The following is a 15,869-nucleotide window of genomic DNA, read 5'->3' on the forward strand; positions in this document are numbered from 1 at the left end:
CTACATGACAAACATACTTGAGGAGACATGGAGACATTCCCGGGCTGGAAGCGTCTTTTTCTCTCGTTTTCTTCACACTAGGAAAAGAAAATTGATTATATTTTGTATATCAAAAGAAGAATGAATGATTGGGTTTGGTTTGAGAATTGATATCTAATAAATGAAATGAGTGGTATCAAAGTATATATTATGTTGAATATGCAAAGCAAGAACAGCAAAAGTTAAATGAATGGCCACCGACAGAAATACGCTACAATATGTGGACCAAAAACTTAGCTCATACCCACTTCCAGCCCCCTCACGAATCTACTATTTTCCCTCGTTAAAGTGTTCCACAATTACCCCCGCCCTTCTCGTCTTTTTCCAAATATATAGCTTTAAGTTAAAATGAAGTTTAGGGGTATAATTGGAATTTCGCTACCCAACGGCGGTAACTATTCCTTCCTGAAAGCAGACATTCCGCCATTAAAACCAGCTCTCTCTCTCTCTCTCTCTCTCTCTCTCTCCACAGGCCACGGCAAGTTTTCTGTGCAGATCTTGAGCCATTAGCAGAAGGCTGCTTGCATCTCGGTCTGCATCGGAAAATGAAGGCTCGGCGTTTCGCTTCCACTGGATCCGTCGCCGGACTTACTGGCTTTGCCGTCTTGCTTCTCTTTATACTTTCCAGCTTCAGTTTCACTGCAACAGGTCAGTGAACTCAAACTTTGTTACTTATTCGTGCCTGGAGGTTCCAGATTTAGCTGCTGGACGTGGTTTTGTTATCCGTTCACTAATTCATCCTGGTTATATGGTAGCTGGGAATGTTTAGAAAGTGTGCTTACTTCAACTGTTAATCTCTTCTTAGGAATCGATTTTACTTTCTTCTTTATTGATTGATCGATTTTAAGTGTGGAGGCGAGTGGTTCTTTTTGTTATATTGAAAACTAATGAACGGATTTTAGAAAATGCTGGAATATATGATGAAATGGCAATGCTTCTAGTTACATTGGGAAATCAACGAGTTATTTTTTTGAAATCTTTGTTGCATTATAACGAGAGTTAGAGTTATTAGTAATACTGATTTTATTTGAAATTAGAAGAAGAGTGCGATGCATAGTTATAAAATATTATCTGAGAAATTTCGATGTTCGTCTTTTCCACTGGATCTCTTTGCAGAAGCCTATGATGCACTTGATCCAAACGGGAACATCACAATCAAGTGGGATGTAATGAGCTGGACTCCAGATGGCTATGTCGTAAGTTTCATATAAGAATCACACCTCTTTGGTTTTCTGCGACAGAGCTTTTTATAAATCTAATGGTTCATAACTGCCCCTTAATGGAGTATCTATTTGGTGACAGGCTGTTGTTACAATGTACAACTTCCAGCAATACCGCCATATTGCAGCTCCAGGTTGGACATTGGGGTGGACATGGGCAAAGAAAGAAGTAATTTGGAGCATGATGGGAGCCCAAACAACAGAACAGGGCGACTGTTCAAAATTCAAAGGAAATATTCCTCATTGCTGCAAGAAAGATCCAACCGTTGTGGATTTATTGCCAGGAACTCCTTACAATCAGCAGATTGCAAATTGCTGCAAAGGTGGAGTGATAAACTCATGGGCCCAAGACCCAGCCAATGCAGCAAGTTCATTTCAAGTCAGTGTTGGTGCTGCAGGAACAAGTAACAAAACTGTCAAACTCCCCAAAAACTTCACCCTTAAAGCCCCAGGACCTGGATACACTTGTGGGCCAGCAAAGATTGTGAAGCCAACCAGATTTGTATCTGGAGATAAAAGAAGAATAACTCAAGCTTTGAGTAAGTAAACTTGTCTAAGACTTGCACATTAAATATTGTTCAATGTAGAATTCTAATGTTGTCTCCATGCACATAGGTTTTATTAATGATATTTACTTGGGTGTTTCTGCCTGTGACTTTATAGATTGAATTGGTTGTCGAATGGGCATAGACTCATCGTTTTTAGGTTTGACTTGGTATCTGACAGAATGCAAGTTCTACGTAAATTACTTGTAAGCATGAATACAAGGAATTGAATATGATAACTTAATATTTCATCGTTGGGAGATGTGGCCAGAAATTGATTTGACATGGAGTGGAATTGGAAGCTGTTATTAATTATTAATGTCATTTGATTGAATCTATCCTTGCTTTTCCTATGTCAGTGACGTGGAATATTACATGCACCTATTCTCAGTTCCTCGCTCAGAAGACACCCACTTGTTGTGTTTCCCTCTCTTCCTTCTACAATGATACTATAGTCAACTGCCCAACCTGCACATGCGGATGTCAAAATAACACGGCAGGTTCTGGGAGCTGTGTGGAGTAAGTTACCCTTATGCTTTGTTGGTTATTTTTCTTTCAACATTCTGTTTGTGGTTGGGGTGAAAGATTGAAACTATTTTACTCAACCCAATAATCTATTTCCGCTCAAATTATCTTTTGCAGTCCGGACTCTCCATATTTAGCTTCAGTAGTCTCAACTCCTGATAAATCAGGCAGCAATGCACCCTTGGTTCAGTGTACCAGCCACATGTGCCCGATTCGAGTCCATTGGCACGTGAAGCTGAATTATAAGGATTACTGGAGGGTGAAGATCACAATCACCAATTTCAATTACAGAATGAACTACACACTCTGGAATCTCGTGGTGCAGCATCCCAATTTTGATAACATTACTAAATTATTCAGCTTTAACTACAAGTCGTTGAGCCCATATGGTGACCTAAGTAAGTAATCTCTGAAAATATCTATTCTGATATAATGTTGACCGGAAAGAACCGGCATTATACAATTTATTTCTCAACTTAGTGGCTGGTAACTATGGTACTGTTCTGCAGATGATACTGCGATGTTGTGGGGAGTTAAGTTCTACAATGATCTGCTCAATCAAGCTGGCCCTCTTGGTAATGTGCAATCTGAGCTCCTATTTCAGAAAGACCAGAACACTTTCACTTTCGACAAGGGTTGGGCTTTTCCAAGAAGAGTTTATTTCAATGGTGATAACTGTGTGCTGCCACCTCCAGATGCCTATCCTTATTTGCCAAATGCCAGTTCCAGACCAGCTATATCTCTACTTATGACCATCTTAATATCTTTGACATTACTGTTGAATTTTGCACAATAAGTTACGTCTACGGGGAACAACAAACGCTATGGTCGCTCTGACACTCTAGATTTCCCACGAGCTTGTAGCAATCTAGTCTTTAGTGTCGATTCTACTGGTGCTTAAATCAAAGGCAATATGAGCTAGTTCCTGTTTGTGGATCGGTTATTTGGTTCAACTTCATTTTTGTTTAGATTTGGAGCGAATTGTGTTGTACAAATAGCTATTTTACATGTTCAATCATTTTGTTTGTATAATGGTTACAAAATATTGGTCGCTCGATGTAATAACTTATGAGACAGTTCAAATTTTCCATAGAGTGCCTGTTTTCTGCATAATTTCTTGGTTATTTAAGTTAGTGGAACATGATGGAATAATTTCATTTAAACCAGACTATGTATTACAAAACAAAAAATAGGATTTGGACTATCGAATCACGTCTATGCTGAATTTCTTGTGAAGCACACTGGTAACAGAGGATATTTTTACTCAAGATAGTTGACTTCAGACAACTCAGAAACAACAAACATTGATTTATCTGCCGAGTATATATGTATTCTATGACCAATAATATCTGCATGCATACCTGTGTTCATTGTAGTTCTGCAGTTTTTCTCTTGAATTTTGAACATGTGCAGATCTTTGAAGTTCATCAGGCACGAGAAGAATGACCACTGATTACAACAAAAACCAGAGTATCAAAAGCAAAGTGGCGGTGAATTTGGCTACTGCACTCGACCCTCCAGGCGCAGAGTTGGGTAGAAACGGGTATGATTCTGGTGGTGGCATCTGACATTCGTCGCCATTGAAGTATACTTTTCTAGGAAATGCCCAACCCTGCTTGAAGGTAAAGGTATCCTTATCCTTCTTCATTAGTACTTCAGATTGTACATTTCCAAATGGCCCTGCTTCCATTAATAGATCATTGTAGAATTTCATGCCATAGAACATGCCGGTATCGTCTGCACATTGAATTTTGTAGTGCAGTTATGTCAGTAAAGACTTAGATAATAACCTTACATTTACATTGAAAGTATAAGGATTTTCGTACTCACTGATGGATTCATAGGGAACAAGGGGCTTGTAGTCAAAACTAAAGACTTGAGTTACATTGTTCAGATTTGGATGCTGCACTGCCAGTGTCCACAGTGTATAGTTCATCCTATAGTTGAAGTTAGTGACAGCAACCTTCACACGCCAGTAATCCTTGTAATTAATCTTTACGTGCCAGTGTACTCGAATAGGACACATGTGATGAGTGCATTGTAGTAAAGGTGTGTTATCCTTTTTAGGAGTGTTTATTCCTTCCTTGTGCAATAGCTTTGAGTCACTCCTGCATAGTGGGATTAAAGGAAAAAAGATGTAGTTATGATCTCTAGCAACTATGCTGAAGATGAGTAAATTAGTTGAAAAGTAACGTTAAAGACATCTGACACAAGTTTACGGTTCCTTCTGATCGGACAACAAGAAGGTTTCTTGTAACAGCCCAAGCTAATTGCTAGCAAATATTGTCCTATTTTGGCTTACCATTTCGAGTTTTCCCCCAAAGTTTTTAAAGCCAGACACTGGACGGTATGTCAGCAGAGATGCTGGTCCTCAAGGTGGTGGATTGTGGGATCCTATATCGGTTGGAGAGGGGAACAAAATATATTCTTTATAAGAGTGTGGAAGTCTCTCTCTAGTAGACGCGTTTTAAAATCCTTAAGGGAAAGCCTAAAGAGGACAATATTTGCTAGCGGTGAGCTTGGACTGTCACAACACCTGACACAAGGTTACGGTTCCTTCTCATCAGACAACAAGAAGGTTTCCTATTCTAAGAATCTGATGTTGTAAGTATATTAATTTTTATACTGCAGACTACAGTCATGGTATAGCTATTCCAAGGACAGAGGTTCTGATCTGACCAAGGAAATGTGATCTATTTTAGGATCAAGGAACGCATGAGTGCCAAACCCGTTATTTTTCTTTTTAATTTGATTTATTTTTATGCTTGAGTGATTCATGAAACACGTTTGTTACCATCTGGAGTAGAGAAAGAAGCCTTACTTTATACAATTATGTTTGTGTTGGCAGCCACAGGCGCAGGTTGGGCAAGAGGTGATCGTCTCATTGTAGAAAGTTGAAAGTGATACGCAGCAAGTTGGGTTCTTAGAGGCCAGAAATTGTGAGTAAGTGCAGGTTACATTCCATGTCACTGCATTAGATGGAGCATGAATCAACTTCACGAGGATGCAAAAAAAAAAAAAAAAAAAAAAAAAAANGAGTTTTCCGGCGGCGATCAGGAGTGAGGAAGACTGTAGAAGGCACAACCTTTGCAGGTCCACATGTGTAGCCTGGTCCTGGACCGAGCAGGGTGAAGTTCTTTGGCAATTTCACAGTTTTGTTTGAAGTGCCGGCTAGCCCAACACTCACCTGAAAGGCGGAGACCGAACCTACTGGATCCTGTCCCCAAGATGCCAATACTCCACCCTTGCAGCAATTGGAGAATTGCTGATTGTAAGGAACACCAGGGAGCAAATCAACAACTACTGGGGTTTTCTTGCAGCAGTGAGGCACATTTCCTTTGAACTTGGAACAATCTCCTTGCTCTGTTGTCTGAGCTCCCACCATCGACCATATTACTTCTTTCTTGGCCCACGACCAGCCTAGAGTCCATCCTGGTGCATTAATATGGCGGTACATCTGAAAATTATTCATTGTCACTGCAGCCTGTTGCAGTTCAAAAAAGATCTTAAGGTCAGTATTTAAAAATAGCTTTACGCCAGCGATCCTGTTTCACAATCTTACAACATATCCATCTGCCGTCCAAGATACTATATCCCATTTGATTGTTATGTTTCCATTTGGATCCAATGGATCGTAAGCCCCTGAATAGAAAGCTGTAAAGATTAGCTACAACACGAAGAGAATGTAAGTTCTTTCTTGTTTTAGCAGTTAAACAAGCACGTACCAGCTGAATAGAAAGCTGTAAAGATCAGAAGTGCTAAAACTGCAATTTTTTGCTGTCGACAGAGAATTTTGTGTAACATATTACTGTGGGTATTGATTTCCATGGCTTGAATGCTTTGCAGGATGAACAAAACTCAGAGGATGGAACTATTCTTTGGGGGAAATTGAGCAATGAAGAGAGCAATATAGTTGAAGAGAATGCAAGAAGATGTGTCACCTCTCACCTACTGGTTGTTAGATAGATGATCCATGTGATATTTTTCAGCTACTTCTCTTAAATCCTTCATTTATCCTTTTCAGTATTTCTGCATCTTGAAGCAAAGCTTTAGAGATCTGGACATGACTTTTCAACTGTCAGTGTTCTTACACCAGAGCCTAGCAGATGTGCAGAACCCAGGAAATCAAGCTTTCTTCCCATTCAACTGCACTGAACCAGTAAGTCTCAGTTTAAATTATAAATTTTTTTGTTTGTCAACGATCTAATAAACACACAACTGAAAGTTTAGGAACTCATTAAACACGTTTGAAAAGATAAAGATCTAACACTTCTTCCTCGGCCTAATCCATCACTGCTTGAATGTTCTTCAAATTCTTTGGAAATGGCTCAATCAAGCCAAAAATTTCTTCAATCTCCTTCAGGACCATCTAAAGGAGATATCTTATCCACCATTTCTATGACAAAAAACTAAATTTATTATCCACTTCTAATTTTTTTAACAAGTAGTTATGCTATCCTGATATTGACAATGATCTAACAGCTTTCTTTTATTTATGTTTTTTTCCCTAAACAATATTAAACAGCTATTTAATTTAGTTCCTTATTATTGTTAAAACCAAATTAAACCTATTGAGACTGAGAGATTGCAACAACTATAATGCTTTTGCTTCATCTTTCCCTTTTTTTTTTTCTTTTTTCTTTTTTCTTTTTTCTTTTTATATTAATTATAACAAAACCATTCGGACTTACAAAAATAATTCTTTCATCAAATTTTGGGTGGATTTGAAAGATTATTTTCGAAGTAATTTTTTGTTATTGTTTTCATCATTATTTTTCGAGTCGATCAGTTGAGTCGTTCAAGTCATGTGAAATTATTATCTTTCCTCGGTAGAATGTCAAGGCAGGAATTAGTAGATATAGTTTTAAGAATTTGATAGTTAATAAATGCTTAATAAAAATTCATAATTAATAAATTATAAGAATAAGAAGCTGTCTCCTAACAAAACGCCTCTATATTAACGCACGTGCCACCTGCCGTCTGGCATATTCGAATGTTTTTCCCTTCAAATTCTTCACCCGCTTCGTTTACTTCTGTCTGAAAAACAAAATTCTGTCTCTCTGTTTCTTGTTTTTTTTTTCCTACAGTCAAGCGTCAGCAATGGCGAACACCAAGCTGGGACCGGTTCTGAAAGATGAGCTCGACATAGTCATTCCCACCATCCGCAACCTCGACTTCCTCGAGATGTGGAGACCATTTTTCCAGCCCTATCACTTGATCATTGTCCAAGACGGCGACCCGTCCAAGACTATCAGGGTTCCTGATGGCTTTGACTATGAGCTCTACAATCGTATGGATATTGATCGGATTCTGGGCCCTAAGGCCTCGTGCATTTCATTTAAGGACTCTGCTTGTAGGTGCTTTGGCTACTTGATTTCCAAGAAGAAGTACATCTTCACGATTGATGATGACTGCTTTGTATGTTCAATCCCCAATTTTCTTTTACACTTTTGATCCTTCCTTTCTCTGATTAATGAACTTTGTGGTTTAATATGTTCTAATGCAGGTTGCTAAAGACCCATCTGGTAAAGAGATTAATGCACTTGAACAGCACATTAAGAACGTGTTGACGCCATCAACCCCATTTTTCTTTAACACCCTTTATGATCCATTTAGAGAAGGTGCTGATTTTGTCCGTGGATATCCATTCACTCTCCGTGAAGGTGTCCCCACCGCAGTGTCTCATGGCCTATGGCTAAACATTCCAGATTATGATGCACCCACCCAACTCGTCAAACCACTCGAGAGAAACACAAGGTACTTGTAACATCTCAATCGTATGAGAGCAGATATTGTGTTTCAAGCTTTCTCTCACGATTTTTAAAACGCGTTTGTTTGAAGAGATTTCAACAGTCTTATAAAAATTGTTTCGTTTCCCCCTCCTACCGATGTGGGATCTTATAATCCACCCCCATTTGGGGCCAACGTCCTTGCGTACACTCATTCATCTTTCATTTCCCTCTCCAACCGATGTGAAATCTCACAATCCACCCCATTTGGGCTCAGCTTCCTTACTAATACTTATTCTTCTCTCCAATCGATATAAGATCTCACAATCCAACCCCCTTCGAGGCCAGCGTTCTCGCTGGCACACCGTCCAATATCTGACTCTAATACCATTTTTAAAACGCGTATGTTAGGAGAAGGTTTCCACACCATTTGAAGAATGTTTTGTTCCCCTCTTCAACCGATGTGAGATCTCATAATCACCCTTCGGGGCCGTTAAGAGTGATGCTCGCCAAACATTGTAGAGAGAGATTTGGATTTCATGATGTTTGCTTCTGAAAATCTAATGTTTTGACGGTATGATGTTCACATCACAGGTACGTCAATGCGGTTCTGACGGTACCAAAGGGCACTCTCTTTCCCATGTGTGGAATGAATCTAGCATTCAACCGTGAACTAATTGGTCCCGCCATGTACTTTGGACTCATGGGAAATGGCCAACCCATCGGTCGCTATGACGATATGTGGGCTGGCTGGTGTATGAAGGTATACACAATTTAACCATTTCTTCAGTAGTACAATGTTCAAGTCAAACCAAATGGTCGACATTTTTGTAGGTTATTTGTGACCACTTGGGATTTGGAGTGAAGACGGGATTGCCATATATCTGGCACAGCAAGGCAAGCAACCCATTTACAAACCTGAAGAAGGAATACAAAGGAATCTATTGGCAAGAACAGATCATACCCTTTTTCCAAACTGTTACCCTACCAAAGCATTGCGACACTGTGCAGAAGTGCTATATTGAACTCTCCAAGCTGGTCAGGGAAAACCTCAGTTCAGTCGATGAGTATTTTGTCAGGCTTGCCGATGCCATGCTCACTTGGATTGAAGCTTGGAATGAGCTGAATCCATCTGGAGAGGAAGCAACTGAGTTATCCAAGGTTGTTTCAGAATAGTTTACTCATTGTTTTTTACTTCTGTTTTTAAGATTTAATGTTTATTACACTAAATGGTTAATTACTTACTATTTAAGATTTCGTTCAAATGAAAATTTGACTCATGCTGCTTTGCTTATATCTCTCTCTCTTATCCGAAACATTTCTTGTTCTTCCTTTTTTTTTTTTTACTTATAAATGTGCTTTTAAATGGAGATCGTTTACTAAAATATATGAACAAGAACATTTTAGTACGTCTAGTGTCACAATTTTATTGAGAGAAAGTAGGTTGTGACCTCCACACATCAAGACCGACAAAAGGCGACCCTCGAGTGGCGTCCATCTAGCCATGTTTAGGCTAAGATTGAGAAGTGTCATGATGCGGCTGAGGAGAACGGTGCATCATCCAACACATCAAAAGTGTGTATTGAAAATAAGTTGGGGCATATGTAAAGTTTGAGAGAACGAGGCAACACGAGTGTCGAAGACAAGCTCGAATAGGGCTGGGTAGGGCCTCAGGTCATAGCCTCAGAAGTCGGGGTTTTGATATGAGTTTTGGCATGTTGCTCGAGAATTAAGTTCATTTATATGAAAGATGAAAGTTCAACAAATTTGGTGTCAATCGGATACTTGACAGACTATACACGAGACCGTATGTCCGCTCGCCAAGAAAATGTTTACTCGAGAAGGATTGGAAATGCCTCCAAATGTATTATAGGCATAGTGCTCGCTCTCCACCACCTCTGGGCCCTTTGGCCTAAGCGAGCTACTCTGTGACACATGCATGTGTTACAGCGTGCGCAAGCGTCATGTGACAAGCGGTCTCAAGGGTCTTACAAGGACAATACCGAGCGGCACAGGTGTTGGTATTGTGCCCCAGCCGATGTGTCAAAATAGTACAACATCACGATGTATGAGTCGTATTGTTGGAAACTAAGATGACAGTGAGATGCAACGTTATGTCGCAACGATTGAACATGCACGGACGAACAACGTGTATGACCGAACAAGCTTGGACTACACACAAGCAATGTTCGGTTGGCTTTGACAAACCTCGTCCAACAAAGCCACAAAGCTAAATAAAAAATGAATACGAGGCTTGAGTTTCTCTTAAGACTTGTCATGAGCATGTTAAGATCACGACGCCACACCAACCATGGCTTAGCTAAAAAAGCATAGTAAAGTGGTAACATAAACTCCTCGGCCAATAAACATTTCAGGATCCATTCCTGTATTGGTACGATATTATCCACTCTACCAAAAGATTTCCTACCAGTAAAGATCCTGTCTACACTAACATACTTGAACACGACTATGTTCACATCTCCACCATTGTTCGAGAGCTATAACGAGCCTCGGGCGTTATCACTCCGACTTCCACTAATTTGTTGAAATAGAAAACATTATCTTTCGCAAAAAAAATCATGAGAAGGTAGTACATCAAACAAGAAATCCCAGATCTCAAAGCTACAAAGAAAAGTTTACAAGTCAATAATAGAATACTTCAAGAATGGTCCAAGAATTGCACCAACATATCAATGTTAGTTCTTATAAGAAAGGAACAAATCATGCTACTTTATTTTCAACTTCTCCTCAGCCTACCAACAGCACTCCCAGCAGCAGTGCATCAAAATCCACTGCATTCTTCACACTCAGCACAAGCTTTGTCCCGTCCTGTCGCCTTTTCCGATACGAATCAGTTGTCAAAACCGTCCGAGTCAATGCTGCTCAAGGATTTGAATATACGCCATCATTTACGACATAACAGAATTATCAGAGTTGCAATAACACATTGTTCATTCACAGTTCATATTGTTTAAGTGTAGAAAGGAAAAGGAAAAGTATGGTCGTTCAGCTTCTCGAGCATTGGACTTCGCCTAGCAAACACGACAAGTCCAGACTTCGAAGATGCATTCCATGCATCATTTAGTACGATGGAATCGACGTTACACAAAATGACCGTATACTCACTAACCCTCTCTAAGAAACTTGAAAATTAATACACCAAAGACAAGACCGATATCGTGGCCGAAAGATGGTAAAGATGCTGGAAGGGTTGTCAGTATCTCTTCTAGTGAAGGTAATGTCATCATAAACCCTAAGAGACATTGTGAGATCCCACGTCGGTTGGGGAGGAGAATGAAACATTCTTTATAAGGGTGTGGAAACCTCTCCCTAGAAGACGCATTTTAAAAACCTTAAGGGAAAGCCCGAAAAGGAAAGCCCAAAGAGGACAATATCTGCTAGCGGTGGACTTAGACTGTTTCAAATGGTATCAGAGTCCGACACCGAGCGATGCGCCAATGAGGAGGCTGAGCCCCGAAGAGGGATGGACACGAGGCGGTGTGCTAGCAAAGACACTGGGCCCTGAAGGGGAGTGGATTGGGGGGTCTTATATAGATTGGAGAAGGAAACGATGTACTCGAGCGGGTTAAGAAGCAAATTCAAACAGCTAAAACCAAATGCTTCCCAAAAGCCATCACAATTCAAGTACATATTTCAGGAATATAGTAAATCAGTGACAAGAAACACATTTTTAGGTACCTGTTATTCATAAAATTTAAGTAATCCGGAGGCAGCAGAAAGCATTACTTTCTTGCTTCACCTGCATAGCTTGTCTCTGGTGCTCGACACGATGGAGTTGTGATGAAAGCTGCAACAAGTCAATGGTCGGGCCACCTTCACACGGATCTGCCAAATTCGATTCATGGAAAATCCGATTCGTAATTTCTAAGTTCACTGCATCACTTGTTTCAGGTGTCGATATGGGACCAAGAGTACAACCTTCCGAAGCATTCAACCCTGACGAATCGAATTTATTCGACACGCCATTCACAGAAACCTGGGAGCTTACTCCCATGAGCTTTTCAGAAAGTTGACTCATACTGTAATGATTTTGGCCATCAAGCAAGACCATAGGACGACCAATGGGAATCCCTGATGAATGAGTTGAGGAGTTTTGTGTTTGAGATGACAGAAGAGAGAGAGCACAACCGGAGTCTGATAATCCTGATAGTCGATCGGTTGATGCTGCACTATAAACACTGAAGTATTCACTGCCTAACGAGGGGTTGTGAAAGTAAGAACGAGAACTCGAATTCACGCCTCCTACACTAAGAGGATATTGATTACTGTTGTCCTTGAACATATTTGTGGCGCTTGGATTCGGTTCGTTGTCATGGAAAGGGGGAACTTGGGTATCAATATCGTAAGGATCGAAGAGAGATTTCGAATGCAAATGGGCAGTAGGTGCATGAACAGCAGCCAAAGGCATATATTCATTATTGTCTTCAATTTTCACAGTTCTACACCAATCACTTGTTCCATATTTCTCTGGATTCAAAATACCATTTGGTAATATCCCTTGGCAGATAAAGGATGTTGCTGTTAATGCCGTTCCTTGAAGCCTGCTACCTGTAGAGTTTACAAAATTGATGACTGAAACACAAACTAAAACAAAAATCGTGAATTCGAAAGCTGTATATCGATGCCGTACGTAAGTTTGTGAACATGAAACAAATTTAGTACCATTATATGACTGGAGAAACCTTCCAGCCCTGCCAGAATTGATAGCCACCTGAGGCTTTCTCCGACGTTCGTTATGACCTGCAAGGCGTTTACGACAGCTGCGCTTACCATCATCAAACTCAGCTAGCAAATGAAACCTGGAAGTCAAAAGCAAGACCATATTAGAGCAGCAATAATACTAATGATTTGCTCTGTCGATGGGGCTTCGGGGCAGCACGAGTATAAAGTTAATCACGATGTTAATCAGCATTAATATCGTTTTTTCGTGAATCCATGTGGATCTCCAGTGTGAACGATCTAAACATACATTTAAAAGATCAACCAAAACTAATATGACTGATGAAAATTAACGAACCTGCTACATTGCTGACAAAACCTTTGTTCTATGCCATTCACAATAACTTTTGCAGTCTTTGAGTGAACTTCACACACTTTATGCCTCTTGTGGTAGTCTTTAGAGGAGCTAAGATCCTTGTTACACCCATAAACCTGGCAGAAATAAGTTTGAGAATTCAACCCGGAAGCTCGAACTCGTTTCGAAGGCATCGACGACTCAGATGATGCCAAAATGGGGGCTCCCTTGAAGAATTTGTAGCCATGAGCCTCCCTATGGTCAGCAAATCTCCCTAGCTTTAAATCAATGAATGAAGAATCTCGGCTGGTTGAGTCCACAACAGAGCCAGAGAGCTTTGACGTGGATTCATCCTCCCCCAGATATGCATTGGATGGAGTTAGATATCTTCCACCAACGACCTTGCTACTCAAAATGTCACAAACTGAATTGTCTGCTAATTGTTTCCCTATCATTTCAGGGAATATGAATTCCCCAAATCCTTGATTCTCGACATGTTGACCTGTTGGTAACATGGTGCTACCAAAGTTGCAGGGGTGTTTGAATTCCCAACCCAACAAAGAATCTTTGTTCCTTCCAAGAGAACTTGTAGGCGAATTCATTTCATCAGACATACATCCCTTCCCTTCAGAAACATAGCTCCAAGACTCCATTACAGCAACCAAATTACCCAAAATCACCCAAACTTGTTGTCTTCACTAGTTAAACATGGAAGATCTTTCATAATCACTGTTCAAAACCTCAAAAACCCCACATGAACACAAGGAGAAGGAAACCCATATGTCGTTTCCAGCTCCCCAACACAACATCGTGGCAAAAAAGGCAAATGGGTTTGTGGGGAAAAGGAAGAATATATCAAAGAGAAACTCAAGCTCAGAACAAAATCAACCCCAAAACTGTGAACCCTATGAGAATCATCAAAACGAAAAAGAAGAAATCAAGAACAGAAAAAGGAAGAATAAGGTGAATGCAAAGAAAGCCCCAGAGAAAATACAGAGAAAAGAGGGAAAAGCAGAGAGACCCAAGTGGTGAAAAGGCATGAGGGAGGTATAAGAAGAGAAACAATAAAGGTTACTGAAAAATTGGGGTTTACTTTACCAGTGCACTGTTGATAAGAGGTATTATGATAAAGGGCTGAAATGGGGTTTACTTAATGTCGAAGATATTTATGGTGTGTGCTACACAAACTCCATGGAAGAAGGGGGTTGTGGCTGCCATTTCTGGGGACAGAAGAAGAAGAAGAAGAAAAGGGATTATAAGGTAACGGTTTTAGCTTTGCAGAGCAGTCGTTTTCCCCAAACGAGTTATTTGGTGTAATATGAATATGAAAAGGCAAATAAAAGAGGAGAATTTTTTGGCATTTTGAGACCTTCATGGGCTTTTGTCTTGGCGAAGGAGGCAAAGTATTGATTTGATTCCCACCATTACCCTGCTTTGGGTCAACCATTATTACCCAAAAAAAACTCTCCTTTTCTTCTTCTTCTTCTTCTTCTTTGTTCTTGAACACTCCTTAAACCTTCCCTAATTTCGTCCCTAATTTCGTCCCTAATTTCTTCCCTAATTTCTTCCCTAATTCTCCTATTCCATTTCATTTCTTCAAACCCTTTCAAATTTTAAGAAAAATCCAACCTTTTTCCACTCAAATCTGCTCCCAATGTTTGATCTCTGACCCCTTTTGCATTCATTTCCTTCCAACCCACAATTTCTTTCCCTTTTCTTTTGCTCTTTCATTGCTCAATCTTCAATAAATCCAACCATTCAAAACATGCTCCCAAACTACAAAACCTGGTTACACCATTTAAGAAGTTCAACCCCTCCCTCCATTCCAAATGTGATGTCCTAGATTAGTTGGGGACGAGAACAAAAGACCATGTGGAAACCCTCCCCCAACAGAAAGCGTTGAGAGGAAAAAGACAATATCTGATAGCTGTGTTTTTTAAACCCATTTATAATAAAATTAATTTTCATATTTTTCCACATTTTGTAAAATAAAAAAGAAAAAGAAAATAAAAGTTGTATTATTGATGAGGTTTGAAAAATGAAGATGGGAAATAAATAAGGTGAGAGAGGGGGAAGTAATTAGGGATGAAATTGCGTAGTCAACACCAACAAAATCATAAATTTTATTTTCTTTTTATTTAATTTAAAATAATTAATTATGAATTTAATTTTGTGATGTTGGGATCTAGAAGACAGGCCCCACTTCCAGCACTGTCATTTATTTATTTATTTATTATTTTTTGACATTTTTAAAAACAACCTTTTAATCTTATAATAATAATAATAATAATACACTTCATATATATTCTCCATCCATCGGTCTCTCTCTTCTCAGACTCCTCTGTCCTTTCGCTATCAAACATTAATAATCAATTAATTCCCAATTTTTAGATTTTTCAACCAAAAATATTAAATTTATTTCAAAAATCAAATTTTATTATTTTAAAACTTTTAATGCATAATTACCATTTTCATTAATAATTTTTTTTCTCAATCTACTCAGAAATAACTCCGCGATAATTTTAATCTTTTTTATAATATTTTTCCAAAATCTATTCGGAAGAATAAAATTTTATTTGAAATGAGTCATCGAAATCAAATCTAAATATTTCATAGCTTTCGAATGTACTGCTAGACTCAAGCTAATTTATAATATTATATTCATCCTCAATTCAATAAACAATACATAAATAAATAATTTTTATTGTATATATTTAAATAAATAATTTATTTATAAAATTTCAAGTCATCCATAAATTTTTTATTTTATATTTTC

General features: G+C 39.1%; 4 protein-coding genes across 7 annotated transcripts; 2 read left to right on the forward strand and 2 right to left on the reverse strand.

Annotated features, from left to right (window-relative positions):
* Positions 1-482: 482 nt before the first annotated feature.
* On the forward strand, positions 483-3,442 carry LOC111779708 (protein COBRA-like). The gene is made up of 6 exons (XM_023659826.1): positions 483-687; positions 1,156-1,235; positions 1,342-1,798; positions 2,164-2,323; positions 2,447-2,727; positions 2,839-3,442. Exons 1-6 carry the CDS (start codon positions 585-587, stop codon positions 3,123-3,125), a joined length of 1,368 nt encoding a protein of 455 aa, XP_023515594.1. The 5' UTR covers positions 483-584; the 3' UTR covers positions 3,126-3,442.
* An 89-nt stretch (positions 3,443-3,531) lies between these two features.
* On the reverse strand, positions 3,532-6,207 carry LOC111779709 (COBRA-like protein 4). The gene is made up of 6 exons (XM_023659827.1): positions 6,055-6,207; positions 5,892-5,971; positions 5,366-5,813; positions 5,151-5,304; positions 4,160-4,437; positions 3,532-4,066 (listed from the first exon to the last, which is right to left on the reverse strand). The coding sequence occupies exons 1-6, from the start codon at positions 6,155-6,157 to the stop codon at positions 3,783-3,785; spliced, it is 1,347 nt and encodes a 448-aa protein (XP_023515595.1). The 5' UTR covers positions 6,158-6,207; the 3' UTR covers positions 3,532-3,782.
* LOC111779710 (UDP-arabinopyranose mutase 1-like) lies at positions 6,173-9,352 on the forward strand. 3 transcript variants are annotated; one of them, XM_023659828.1, is made up of 6 exons: positions 6,173-6,283; positions 6,354-6,488; positions 7,417-7,747; positions 7,836-8,086; positions 8,653-8,821; positions 8,893-9,352. In XM_023659828.1, exons 2-6 carry the CDS (start codon positions 6,436-6,438, stop codon positions 9,232-9,234), a joined length of 1,146 nt encoding a protein of 381 aa, XP_023515596.1. In that variant the 5' UTR covers positions 6,173-6,283; positions 6,354-6,435; the 3' UTR covers positions 9,235-9,352. The 3 variants fall into 3 exon arrangements, with proteins under 3 accessions (XP_023515596.1, XP_023515597.1, XP_023515598.1); XM_023659829.1 differs by having other exon boundaries at positions 6,372-6,488; XM_023659830.1 differs by having other exon boundaries at positions 6,173-6,263.
* A 1,193-nt stretch (positions 9,353-10,545) lies between these two features.
* LOC111779616 (squamosa promoter-binding-like protein 6) lies at positions 10,546-14,439 on the reverse strand. 2 transcript variants are annotated; one of them, XM_023659699.1, is made up of 4 exons: positions 13,097-14,439; positions 12,742-12,878; positions 11,758-12,627; positions 10,546-10,949 (listed from the first exon to the last, which is right to left on the reverse strand). In XM_023659699.1, exons 1-3 carry the CDS (start codon positions 13,744-13,746, stop codon positions 11,774-11,776), a joined length of 1,641 nt encoding a protein of 546 aa, XP_023515467.1. In that variant the 5' UTR covers positions 13,747-14,439; the 3' UTR covers positions 10,546-10,949; positions 11,758-11,773. The 2 variants fall into 2 exon arrangements, with proteins under 2 accessions (XP_023515467.1, XP_023515466.1); XM_023659698.1 differs by having other exon boundaries at positions 10,546-10,937; positions 13,097-14,436.
* Between the last annotated feature and the right edge of the window lie 1,430 nt (positions 14,440-15,869).

Source organism: Cucurbita pepo, chromosome LG18 (assembly GCF_002806865.2).
Source record: "Cucurbita pepo subsp. pepo cultivar mu-cu-16 chromosome LG18, ASM280686v2, whole genome shotgun sequence".
Taxonomy (NCBI): Eukaryota; Viridiplantae; Streptophyta; class Magnoliopsida; order Cucurbitales; family Cucurbitaceae; genus Cucurbita; species Cucurbita pepo.

Bases quoted from the DNA above. Each gene is read 5' to 3' on its own strand.
- LOC111779710 (XM_023659828.1), top strand. From the start codon at position 6,436: ATGTGCAGAACCCAGGAAATCAAGCTTTCTTCCCATTCAACTGCACTG. The intron at 6,489-7,416 runs GTAAGTCTCAGT...TTTTTCCTACAG, and splicing joins CATTCAACTGCACTGAACCA to TCAAGCGTCAGCAATGGCGA. The intron at 7,748-7,835 runs GTATGTTCAATC...GTTCTAATGCAG, and splicing joins CGATTGATGATGACTGCTTT to GTTGCTAAAGACCCATCTGG.
- LOC111779709 (XM_023659827.1), bottom strand. From the start codon at position 6,157: ATGGAAATCAATACCCACAGTAATATGTTACACAAAATTCTCTGTCGA. The intron at 5,972-6,054 runs GTACGTGCTTGT...CTTTCTATTCAG, and splicing joins TACAGCTTTCTATTCAGCTG to GGGCTTACGATCCATTGGAT. The intron at 4,067-4,159 runs GTGAGTACGAAA...TTCAATGTGCAG, and splicing joins TGTTCCCTATGAATCCATCA to ACGATACCGGCATGTTCTAT.
- LOC111779708 (XM_023659826.1), top strand. From the start codon at position 585: ATGAAGGCTCGGCGTTTCGCTTCCACTGGATCCGTCGCCGGACTTACT. The intron at 1,236-1,341 runs GTAAGTTTCATA...ATTTGGTGACAG, and splicing joins GGACTCCAGATGGCTATGTC to GCTGTTGTTACAATGTACAA. The intron at 1,799-2,163 runs GTAAGTAAACTT...TTCCTATGTCAG, and splicing joins AAGAATAACTCAAGCTTTGA to TGACGTGGAATATTACATGC.
- LOC111779616 (XM_023659699.1), bottom strand. From the start codon at position 13,746: ATGGAGTCTTGGAGCTATGTTTCTGAAGGGAAGGGATGTATGTCTGAT. The intron at 12,879-13,096 runs GTTCGTTAATTT...TTTGACTTCCAG, and splicing joins TTTTGTCAGCAATGTAGCAG to GTTTCATTTGCTAGCTGAGT. The intron at 12,628-12,741 runs GTACTAAATTTG...TAAACTCTACAG, and splicing joins GTTTCTCCAGTCATATAATG to GTAGCAGGCTTCAAGGAACG.